We start from the raw sequence: 12878 nt of genomic DNA on the forward strand, positions 1-12878 counted from the left end.
TGCTGCCCAGCAACTTGAAGGCAACTGCTGCCCCCAGGCTGGGGCAGCACCAGGCCAGGACTCAGGGTAAACTGGAGTTCTCTGACTCATCCTAGCACTGGACATCACACAAGTCACTACTGGCTCCAGGCCACGATGACAGCAAGGGATAGCAGGGTCCCAAACAAAGTCCATGTTGTGAAGCTGGGTTCACTCCCAAACAAAATAGTTATTCTGGGTCTCTACTACCAAGTTGATCCTGCACCTTCCTTCTGCATCCACTTCTAACAACTAAAGACTCCTTGGGAGCCATGCAGAACAAAGCAGCCTGGTTGTGAGACAGGATCACAAGCAGAGTTTCAGCAGTTTCTATTAAAAAAATAAAAGCTGAAATTTAGCTCTAGCATCTGTGGACTTGGACACAAACATGTTAAAAATAAAATTGAGCTGTCTAAAAAAGCTGCTCTGAAAAAGAAATCACTGCAGAAGATGCCAGTTAATCCCCCTTCAGTGCTCCACTTAAAAAGAGCACTAGAGTGACTAGAGGCTTGCTAGTCACTGCTGTCTGAGCACAGACAGCTAATTAACAAGGAGGAACTGCTGCATATTATTAGTAGCAAGATATTGATTTTACTGTTATCTTGTTCTCTGACCCACTCTTTTGCCAGCTTCTTTTCATCTGTTGGGCACTGCCATTTTCCCAGACTGCAAGGTCTCCAGACAGCACAATTTGTTTGTGCAGTGCCTAACACAAAGGAACCATTATGCTTCACCAAATCTCAGGTGCTCCTGTAATGAGAGCCCATTACAATATTGCTTTTAAGGTGGACACAAGTTCTCATGGCATGCTATGACAATACATGCACTTCACTTAAAACTCACTCAAAACTTCAAACTAATTAAAAGTATTTCGCTCTTGTGAAAAGGAGAAAAAAGAAGAAGTTTTAATTCTTGAATCTTGAAAGTGTTTTATGACCTCAAAGATCAATGAAATGTAAGGAAAGTATCAACAAAGAAATATTTTTCTCTTTTGAATTCTTTCTCTCTTTTCCTTCATACGATCTTCTGGTTCATATTTCTTACCCTTACCATATTTTTATGATGTCCCTCTGTGTCCTTGCAAAGTTTGTTCTTCCTCAGAGAGTCGACACTTAGGGAAAAATATCTTTTAAGGGGAGAATAGCTAGAAAATATTTGAAAGAAAAAAAAAAAAAGAAAAAGGCCTGGCTCAGAATGCTCAATTCTGAATGCAGAAAATTGACTTTTCTGAAAGAATATGGAACATGAAGGGTTGTTAGTAAACAAACATCATTCCTTCTGCTTCCACTACCTCACATTTACTTAGAGGACTGTTGTATTTTAAAAACACCCAGTGACACTGAGTACTATAAGGTAAGTTTATGTTCAAACTCTGAAAATGAATTCCAGAAACCATACAGTTTTATATTGTACATAAGTATTGATGAAGGCAAAGTTAATATAATACAGAATAATGAAAACTTAAGTAATTTTCTTACTAGGAAAGAAGTGCTCTAATGTAATTCCAGTTTACATCAAACTGCAGAGGGATATCTCCTTTGAATGAGACACATGACAGTGATGAAAAGGAAGTTCAAAATCCCTACAGTGAGAATTACATGATATCCTCAAAATGAGTTTCCACTTGACTCTTCTACATAGGGGCTTTTTAATATCATCCAAAAGGCTCTTCCAAACATACATCTTCCAGCATTAAAAGCACTTCACATGTATAGAGAAGAATCAAACATTTCTGGAAAGCAGCTTCTCCTCTTAGACAGGAGGACCTCAAATAAGGCATATAAACCTGACTGCTTTTAGCACAATGCATTAAAGATGAATTTGAATTAATACTCCCCATAATAATGATATTTTTAAAAGTCACCTTAGAAGTTTTGAAAAGGGAAAGTAATGAGCATAATTTTGAAGTTTCTCAAATTCTGGGATTTTTATATTTATGCCAAAACATTTTTTCCTTAAATACAGCTGGTAAAATAGTACACAATCAAATCTATTAAGTTGCACTGTAATTTTAAAAGAATTTTTATTCATTGCTAATTTCTAATCTGTTTTGAATACACATCTGTGTAGTAGAAGCTAGTAATAGTTTTCCTGATACAGCAGCTTTTTATACATCACATAATGTTGCAATTTGCTATCTTTTGAGAAATGCTGTTGTAATTTTCAAAACACCTCAGTACAAATACCTCAAAAACCCAAAGGCTAAGTCAGGAGAGCCAATGTAAATTCAGGTTCAGACAAGCACTACTTATCCCAACTTTTATATTTTTCTTTGTGTACAAAACTGCCACTTTAGACAAAGGAAGATTACACAGATTACTAGAGATGACTTTCAGACATAAAAAGACATTGGGAATATAAAGCAAAACAGTGGTTGGTCTCGTTGAAGACTGTGTGGGCATCTGTCACAGGTCAAACTACCAGCCAAGCCTGTCAGGACCAGCAGGGAGCTATGAAGAGGAGTATGCTCTGTTTCCATTTGGCTGAACAAACATTTTGGGAATATTCTTCCTGTATGCAGGAAGAATAGCAACTCCAAGCTGCACTGAAAAGGAAGGTATGTGGATGAGAGTAAGGATTTCTAGCACTTTGGTTTGATGGTTTTGGGGGTGAGAAAAGGTGTATCTAGAGAGTTCTTCAACTAATGGAATGGAAATCAACAGCAAGCACACAGTGCTGCTGACATCTGTCCAGTCTGAAACACAGAAGGCCACTGTGCAGTGAGGTGATGCCATATGGGCAGAACCACCTTTGTATTTATTACACACTAGAGAAATTACAGAAGGCAGACTAGACTTTTTTGTGCAGTAGTAATTGTCGGGAAACAGACAGGACCACCATCCTCATGTTCATCTAGGAAGACATTGCAAGAATGCTATGGTCCAAAGAATTATTATACTATTAATATATCAGTTTGGTAAAAACTTGGTAAAGACAGTTTGGTAAAGACTGTTCTTTAGTACACCAGTGTTCATGGCCTTGCTCAAATACTGGTACATACTCAAAACAACTCTGAAATTTGCAAGATAGGAAAGGTCTTGCCATTCTTACTAGGGGAGCCCAACATGCCCTTAGAAGTGAAGTTAATATTATCTTCATGCCTGATGTTGCCCAGCTTGGTGTCAGGTCTCTTGGCCTTTGAATCAGTGCCAGTACAGTTGGTGCAGTGGCTACTAAAAAGAGAGAACACCTGAATCTGCCATCTTGCTGTCTATCCTGGTAGTCATGGGAGTGTTTCAGAGAGATTTTTAGCTCAGAAACCAAAGGGAGAGACTGCCCCTGGTCACAGCTGCACTACAACGTCTACTGCACTTTCAAAAACATATTTTCAAGAAATCAACATTGTTTTGGTGAATTGTTCCAAAAGAAGCAATTTGAACTCTGTCCTCCACCTAAAAATCAAAGGGAAGGAAAAGCAAACAAAACACTTCAGAGACACTTCTTGAAGAGGAAGTGCATTCACTGTGTCTTGCAATGTAATGGTCTCAGATGACAGCTTTTTAATAGCTTATACAGACTCAAAGGGGTGACTCCCCCTTTCCATAGATTTTTTTAAAAAACTAGGGCTTATTATGTACTGATAGAACATGAATGGGATCCAGTACTTTCTTAAAGTTAGGTATTACTGACCTGCCTTACTAATACAGTATGCTGTCATATAATGCCTTACATATATTTATAGAAGTAACCAAATATATGCTACCCTTTAGTTACTTACATGACCAGTTATCAGAAAAATCCTTTAATGGTATGCTACATTCTTCATCTTAGTGTCTCAACTGCTTCTTGCTATGAGCATTTTATATATTCAAGCTCTCCTACTTAAGCAGTTTTTTGTATTTTCTGTACTCCTTATGACTGTCAGGAAAAGGGTAGTCACTGGGGACACACTAGTGACCACACTAAATTAGGAATCAGTTGTTCAGCTCAAAGAGTAATGTGACATCCTCTTTCTAAAATAGCATGAAGATTTTCTTTCATGCACATTCTGGACTCTTTTTTTCATTCAAAGCATATTTCAAGAAAAGCCTGCCTGAGGAAACAAACTAAAGCCATCAATAGAGAAACTGCCACAGAAACTTACTGGAAGGCAATAAAAATGAAATAGCTTTTTAAAGAGTTCTCAAACTTAACAATATAACCAATTAAAATTGTTTGCACTGATTTAATTTGTAACAATTCCATTTCAAGAAACTTTGCTTGGTTGTTGGTTAGCAGTTGAAAGTGAAAATGACTTTCCTCCACTACCAATACCCACACACTTCTCCCATCTCAAAGATTTGGCAGAGGCACAGGGAGAAGCTGACTACCCCTATTTCAGGTGCTGGTTGTATGATCAGATGAGTTGAGGAGAAGCATGCTCCAAAACGGAAGAGTCCTCATGAAGAACTCTTTTGGCAGATACTGCCCTGGCAACCAAATCAGCAGCCTCTAAGCACAACATCCTTGACCATTATTCTTAGGCTGTTCCTACCAAGAGTTTCTCAGACAAAGAGATGCATCTTAAGATGTCTATTCTCAAATGGGCAACTTCAGTCAGTTTCAGATGCTACCAAAAAAACTGGCAATACAGTAAGTATAACTGGAGCATGGTTATGGGAAAATATTTAAAGTTTACCTCATTTCCCCCAAATAATTCATTACATTTCTCACCAATTTTATTTTCCAAACAGGTTTAAAGGCATAATGCAGCAGCTCTTGAGAGAAAGCAGAAATATATCAAGAATGGAAATTTACTTTTACAGTATATTACGGAACAAACACCAACTCTTTACTCAAACCAGTTGAAGCTCTAAGCTGCATATGCATAATGCCACTAAAGTCAACAGAGCTACACACATGAAACTGAGAAGTGAGCAAGTGCTCACTACCACAAAGGTTTACAACCTTCCATTTGATAACTTACCTTGAGGTTGCAATTTCCACTTTGGTTCTTGCCATGGCAGCTGCTCGCTGTGCACCCTCTATTGCTCTATCCACCTTTTCTCTAGTTTTTGTGTTTCGTATTGGTATAAGTTGCTTTCTTATTCCACGGACCAAAATGTTATTTTTGTACTTTCCCTCTTCTTTGGTGCCATCTGGAAACATGGTACATCCATATCCATGCCTCCTGTTATTCAGCCACTCTCCTTCATATTTCATACCATTTGATCGCTCACTGATACCAAAACCGCTGCGCTTGTCGTTCTTCCATTCACCCATGTAGGCTTCTGTAGTGGTAGCATCAACGTGGTCTTCCAGGGGGCTATAATCACAGTCACCATCTCCAAAACTAATAGTAGAGTTGGCATCACTAGAACTAATCCTGCTCATAGCAGCATCGCTCCTTACAGAGCTCCGTTTGCTAGATATCGATGACCTAGACTCCGATTTTCTAAGTTTTATACTACCAAGAAGGGATCCTCTTCTGAATAAGCCTCCTTTTTTCTTAATGCCCATGGCTTCTGGATCACTGTGAAAATTGAGCACAAATCCTCCTCTTGTTCCAGCCGGACTGTCTGAAGTGACGTCATGCAGAACAGTGCCATTGCTCTGCTCACTTCGAAGTGACGCCAGAGATGTGCGCAGAGGTGAACGGATCACAGTGGCCATGCCATAGGGTACACTCTGACGTACACCGTATCCATGTCTCATCCCTCCTGTCCACTGCCCCTGGTAGGTACCTTTTAAAGTAATAAGAAGTTAAATTTAGGAAGCTGTAGAAGACCTAGCCCACTCCATCCAATATGCTACAGGCAACACTACACTGTAAGCTCTGATTTTGGTAAGAAGAGATGCACACGACACAGACAGATAAACTACTTTTGTTACTTGTTTTTCTTGTAAATTATTTTGAAGCAAATCCTTCACTTTCACAGCTGATTTATTTTGGTAACTAAGACACAGTAACTATAATCATAAGCATTTTTTTTAATGGATCTGTTCAGGGGAAAAAATTGAGAGAAATTTCTAAAGCAGGACTCCCTCAACATTTTTTTAAGGTGGACTGATAGGAAGGTGGCCAGCAGAAACAGAGACACATTATATGTAGTCAGCTGAGAAGGGAGAGAGCCGGACACTTACAGCTCTTGTGCCCAGCTGCACACAGAAAGAGCAAGTAGGAAAAGTAACCATTCTGTCATCGTGGGTTTAAGGTGACTATAGACCTCTCCTTGTCAGGAGCTATTTGACAGATGGTCTGCAGATGGGCTTTTGGATCCACTGTCATAAACCTCCACTGTAAAATTAAATATTTTAAAATTTTTGTGTGGATTTGAATGAAAGAGCAAAACCTTAGGACTCCTTTCTCTTTATGAACTCTTCATACCAACACTTTCTAGTATCCCCAGCACATAAATATGCACCGCATTCTGCCTTATGTTCTGACAGAGGGATCAAAAGCATGAATTCTTTAGCCCTTTTTTTTGCCTTTCTTTTGTTCTGCAGTGTATAAGAAGGGCAAGGCAGTAACACAGTACTGCACAATGTTCTAGCAAACATTTAATCATAACTACTCTTGTAAAATGTTTTAAACAGCAATGTAAGGAGGGAAGATGGTACACGGTATGAAAAGTCATGGATGGCCATGCAAAGTTGCACTGGAGCCAAACCCCACCTTTATCAGATTACTACAGCAAATTTTCTTCTTGTATTTTTGAAAGGTATTTTCATTTTGACACTTTGCAGTGTCTGCTCTCTGAAGGCCATTTCTACCAGAGGCTCCAAAGGAAGGTTGCATGGATACCGTAACTAGAAAGTAGAAGATAACTTATTTTGTGATGTAATTTTACTCTAATTCCCTTTAAACTACTTTAAGCTCTTCAAAACGAAGTTGCTCACCCACCTAGTGCTGGGTTTTTTGTTTTTTTTTTTTTTTTAAAGCTACTTTGAATATTTTTTCAGAGAATAAGTAATCTTTAATTACTTTTTAAAATTTTGATCTACTTCAATTGGAGCATCTATTAACTATTCAGAGAACTAAATATCAAATGTCAAATTTAGTGATTGATAAAATTTTTGTGAAAATATTTATGCAGTACCTGCAGTTAAAGATGCAGATCCAAGATTAATTTGCTTTGAGATTCAATCTCTACCATATACACATACTGGTTTGGTTGTGTACGTGTCCACCATTTATCAAGTACTGCCTTACTCATTACCTCTTCTGCTAATGTGTATTTCAGTTTTAACACACAATTAAATTTGCTAAGTCTCTTTTCACTATTATATAATACTAGATAGGTTCCAAAACGTAACTATTTCGTGTTGGTAGAAAATTCTACCAAGTGGAAGGTTTTTAACAGATGGCTGCTGACACAAACAAATAACTTTCTTAGTTTCTTTCTCATTCTCTGTATCCTGGATACCTACTACTGCACTGGTTGTAAGGGTGCTGAATCTAGGAACATGATTATTTTAAAAAACTCAGCATATGGGGAAGAACAAATAGAAACATGAGCACAAAGCACTGGTATGACATGTTCTGTAAATACTGCAAATATACAGCCACAATCTAATTTTTGTTTTGTTAAACAGAAAATTCCTGGAAATACATTAATATTTTATGAGCACAAATTAGTTCATTTTGTCCCTAATTATTCTGGGATCTGTAATGATGTGCTGGAACTAAGAATCTGGCTACATACACTTATTGCTACATATTATAACCCCTTTATTGTTCTGCACTAGTTAATTTAATTTTGAAATAATAAATCTAAGTCTAATTTTGATTATACCACAATATTACATTAGAGTAGCATCTCATAATTATGGCTCTCCATGCTGCTTACAACATCAGACTTCAAGCATAATCTACTATTTCAGTACAGAATTTTAAAGAAGAATAAAAGGTCAGCATCTTTTTCTTACTAATATTTTAATTAATAAACATGTGTTTAATGAAAAGCTCAAAAATACTTAATTAAGGACTTGTATTTTTCACTACTCTAGAAGGAAGGGAAGTGTTTGCAGCTGCCCTTAAGGGTATTAAAACACGAACAATTAATGTGCTGCTATCCACCAGTCCAATTTTCCTTTCTACTGGGGAAATAAAATCAATGCCAGCTTCTTCTAAAGAGAAAATAGTAAAAAAGAAAATGGAAGATTCATACTCATTTCATCCTTAAAAAGTATGAGATATTTAGGCTGAATTTTATGCAGTGTAGCAGGTAACTCTTATGATTTCTATTATTACAGATGTCTCAATGGAAACGCTTCTGATACTAATGCTAAAAAGCCAAATCATTTTCCTTGGTTTTTCAACTCACATTTTAAAGGAAAAGTATTTTAATGAAATATGGAGAGCAGTGTCCAGAATGTAAATACAGGAACCTTGTACAGTAATTTGACTGACTATATCAGACTTGAACTGCATCACCTTATTCATTAAATCTTAGAAGTCTTTAAACAAGCAAGACATGTCAATACTGCAATATAACTAAACACAACAATGTATAAGACATGATGAAAAAGCTTTTCCCATATATGAAGATGAAAACACATGCAGTATTTACCTATCTCTCTAGATAAAGAGGAACGATACATCAACAAACACACCACATTCTGTTTCACCTTATACCATAGTTGACTATTCAAAGCAGTTCCTCTAAAAGTCAATTACTAAAATTTTTATTAAAACTGCAATTACCAAGATAATTTAAAACTGTATTTGACCATAAAATAGTAACATTGTTTAGCACTAATTTTTCAAAAGCTGGGCTTGCTATCCTTTGTAACTGAAGAAACATTTAGCCACAACTGCTGACCATCCATCTGGTGTTTAATTGGTTCTCTTGGAAAGGTGTTCATATTTTAAGCCTGGGAGCTATTAGAAAGTGTATTTTTTTCCTTTTCTTTTTGTTGGCAAGTTGTTCTAAGATATAATTTCATAATCTGTTTCCTTAGTTACAGTGTGCCATCCCTTCTAAAACACCCTTGGCGCATCTTACAGCTGTAAATGCCATTGCCCACTTGCAGCTAAAATTTAAAACTACACTGTGAAAAAACCTGGGAGTTTAACTACTCTGCTTGCTCTTATCCTTTACTCAGATATTCTGGGGTTTAAAAAATTTGTTGTTATATTAAGATTTTTGCATGCTTTTCTCACTCAAATGTTAACTAAGTGTAGACCTAGAAAGAAGACCTCTCAGAAATCAATGAGCATATGTGACCTTTGCTTCAGGGTGCTTTTTCCCCTGATCTCCCTTTGTGGAATGACAACATGCAATTGGTTTTTCCTGTTGTTGGAATGACCATTAATGACCAATTTAGACATACTGAAGTTTCAAATAAGGCCAGTCACTCCTCCGGTAGGTTTGGCATCTTCACACAGATTAACAAAACCTAGGGAGTTTAAAGGAGGCACAAAAATCCAGATTGCTGCAGGGGACAGATAGATGGGCCACTGGAAAGCCCAATGTAATCACATTCAATGAATGAAGCATCATGGTTTATAATTCACAGTGTTTTCCTCAGAGATTTGACTGAGTGACAATTTTAAGCATCTAAACACAGCAGGACCTGTATTACTCATGTCATGAAAAGTGTTGTGTGCAAAAACTGAGGAACACTGACAATGCTCATTTTCCTTTTCCCTCCTTCAATGACATCTCATAATACCACCAATCCACTTTAAAGCAATGTACTGGGGATATACAAAAAAAAAAAAAAAAAAACCAAAAACAAACCAAACCAAAACACACAAAAAGCTAGCAGCAAAGAAATCCGCATTATAGTGAGTTTGAAAATAAACTGGCAGTTGGCATAGTCTAATGAGTAATTTCTCTACACTGGTATTCATGAAGAGAGAGCTTTCCTGCAACTGTTTTAAATTATGTTAAAGATACATGTGTAAATCTGGTTTCCTTATAAACCCATTTCAGATGTTGTTCTGGTGTGCAAATACATCTATTGTTCCCAGAGCATGAAAACAAAAGCACATCTGCAAACATCTATGACGTACTGCTCTGCTTCATTCATGAGTACTTTCATTAAAATCAATGGGACTTCACACCCTCTGTTCGTATGAGCTGCAACATGCAAAAGACTGGAGTCATGACAACAGATTCCAGCTAACAGTGTGAACTGGATCCCTCATATGTTGCTCCAAGTCTAAATATTGAGAGAATTTATCTCCAATAACCAATACTATATTAAGACTTCTTTAAAAAGCTGCAAGAAGCCTAAAGAAAAAAGGATAAAATCAACTTTATTTTAAGAAAATATTTTCTAGAAGATTTAATGGAATGGCAATTTGCTTTTCCAAAAGGGAAGGGAGGAATAAAAGGAAAGCCACTGCTTGTATTTAGCCAAAACAAATATAATAAAAATTGAAAAGTGCATTGTGCGATGAAAGAGAAATTGAAATTCTGATCTCTTCCATACTTTGATTTTGGTGGGTTTTTTTTTTTGTTGTTTTTATTAATCCAAAAACATAGCTGTCTTTGATTATCACAAATTTCCACACCAGGAAACAATTTTTGGACAGCTACAAATATCTCTAAACAAGGAGACAGAAAGGTAGAAAACTCACTGCACACTTCCTTGTCTGAAGGAACTGAATCTTACCAACTTGCTACATTTTCTATTTTGGAGAAGAAAAAATAGGAGCCCAACTGCAAATATCTAATTTTCTGCTCAATACAAAAATACCCATTCTCCTGAAAGTTTGACCAGAGATGATGTGACGAAATTCCTTGAAGAAACCAGCAAAAGCATCAGTTGAGAGCTGATACATGGGTTAGTCCTTTAGTCACATCACGTGAACAGTACCTCTGATTTTGGTAAATTCTATTACCTGCCTGCTAACTGAACACGTTTCTGAACGCTGAAGCAACCAGCATTTCTGTCAAAAAATCCCAGCGACTGTCTAGTCCTAAAACTGAGACCCGTTTTTCCTCCTGTTAGAACAGACCAAACCCGCTCCCTTGTTCCTAGCTGAAGAACAACTCTGCAGAAGTTGCAGGTGGCACTTCCAGCGAAGCCAATGACATTACACCAGCAAAGGCTGAATTAAAGACTATCAGGCTTATTCATCGTGCAGAGCATGAAGTGACAGAGGTACAAGAACTGTAAGTGAGCTCCAGCCCTCGTTAACCTCGCTGAACCCTGACTTGACCGCTCCCGACTTCAGCGGAGGGCGGATCGCCGCGGCCGCTCCGCACGCCCACCGCGGTGAGGCTCAGCCACGGGACATTGGCTTTGCCGGGGGAAGGGTGTGAGAGGCAGGTCTGCGTGAGTGCACGGTACACCTCCTGCTTTGAGCAGGATGCTTGAAACTACCCCGTATTTTTGTAAAAACGGGAGTTATTATACGAGGGTGGACCCAAGTTTCATTGATTTTACGCGAGCTGCGTCCCCACTCCATTAGCTCCAGCCTCCTGTTTACAAGCCGAGCGCATCGAGCGCACAAAGCCCGCATATCAGCGGGGCACAAGGGCTCTATTAGAACAAGTTCCTGCCGTTCCCGCACGAACGCGGCGCTCAGGGGGTAACCTGCCGGGGCTCGCCCGCCTCGCTCGCTCCTCAAGCCGGGCGCGGCCACCCGGCCATCGCCACTTCGGGCAGGGAGCCCGTGAGCCGCCTCGGCGGGGAGAAAGGAAAGCCGTCTGCAGGCGGCCGTAATGCGGATTTCTACCAGCTGGCCGGGAGAAAGCGCTGAGCCCGGACAGCTCAGCGCGCTCGGAGCGCAGCCTGGGCCAGGCGGCTCCTCACTGAGTGGGGCGGGGCGGCCGCCAGGCACCTGTGGCGCTCCCCGGCCGCCAGCGGAGCCTCGGGGACGCCGAGCGAAGGGCGCCGGGAAAGGCGCACGGCCGCGGGCAGGGGCAGGAGAAGCGCCCCCGGTGTGAGGGCGGCGGTGAGAGCGCGGGGCTGGAAGGAGGGGCCCTTCCCGCGGCGCGCCCACGCAGGCGCGCACCCCCCACCCCCATTCCCGCCCGCCCCCCGGCGCCGCCGCGCGCGGGGCGCCCCCCGCCGGCGCCCACCTCCGTCCCCGTAGGTCTCCACGCCGTATCCGTCCTGCAGCCCGTTGCTCCAGGTGCCCTCGTAGCGGGCCGGCGTGCTGAGGCTCTGCCGCACCCCGTAGCGCCCCTTGAAACCGTGAGACCACTCGCCGCGGTACATCCACCTGCCCTTCGTCTCCACGCCCAGCCCGTGGCGCTTGCCCTGCGCCCAGTAGCCCAGGTAGGTGTTGCCGCTGGGCCAGGTGTAGCCGCCCGCCACCTCGAAGCCGTGGGACCAGGAGCCGGCATACTCGCCCTGCCCCTTGGGCCCGGTGCAAATGCCGTGCCCGTGGGCTTTCCCGTCCTCCCAGCCGCCGCAGTAGGTGCCGCCATCGTCGAAGTCGAACCGGCCGCCCGTCATCCAGGGCAGCGGGGCGAGCGCGGCGCCGCCGCCGCCTCCCGCCCGCCTTCCACTCCCTTCCCTGCTTCGCCTGCCTTGCTGTTCCTTGCCTTCCCTTCCCGCCCGCCGCCCGACCGACCGACCGACAGCCCCGGCGTTCCCCGCGACTGCGAGCGCTCCGCCGGCCGGCCACCCGCGCCCAGCCCAGCCGCAGCCCCGCGGCGGCGAGCGGCGCCCGCCCCCCGCTCCTCCCCGCCCGCCCCTCCGCTCCCGCCCGGGCCCGCCCCCGGTGTGGCCGCGCCGCTGCCGCGGGGCAGGTGCGCGCCCCTGGGGCGGGCTGGGGCTGGGGCCGCGCCCGCGGGAGTAGCTGCCTTCGCCCGCTCTGCTCGCTCGCGGGGAGGTCTCCGTGTGCCTTCTGCTCCCGGGAAAAGCTGCCCCCCGCTGGTCGGGGGCGCGCGCGGCCCGGGGCGGGGCGAGCCGGGAGCGCGCAGGCCGGGCCGGGCCGGAGCCCCCGCGATGCCCGGGGGGCGGAGGTGGCTCCG

At 42.3% G+C, this 12878-nt stretch overlaps 1 protein-coding gene across 4 annotated transcripts in view; it reads right to left on the reverse strand.

Moving 5' to 3' along the window:
* The window catches only part of JPH1 (junctophilin 1), an 82534-nt gene extending 69968 nt beyond the window's left edge, over positions 1 to 12566 (reverse strand). For all 4 annotated transcript variants that reach the window (XM_054631321.2, XM_054631312.2, XM_054631296.2 and 1 more), the window contains exons 1-2: positions 11979 to 12566; positions 4925 to 5681 (exon numbers count right to left, since the gene is read on the reverse strand). In XM_054631321.2, the coding sequence (XP_054487296.1) occupies positions 4925 to 5681; positions 11979 to 12357 (1136 nt within the window). In that variant the 5' untranslated portion in view covers positions 12358 to 12566. The remainder of the gene's footprint in view (positions 1 to 4924; positions 5682 to 11978) is intronic.
* Positions 12567 to 12878: the final 312 nt, after the last annotated feature.

This window comes from Agelaius phoeniceus, chromosome 1, assembly GCF_051311805.1.
Source record: "Agelaius phoeniceus isolate bAgePho1 chromosome 1, bAgePho1.hap1, whole genome shotgun sequence".
NCBI lineage: Eukaryota > Metazoa > Chordata > Aves > Passeriformes > Icteridae > Agelaius > Agelaius phoeniceus.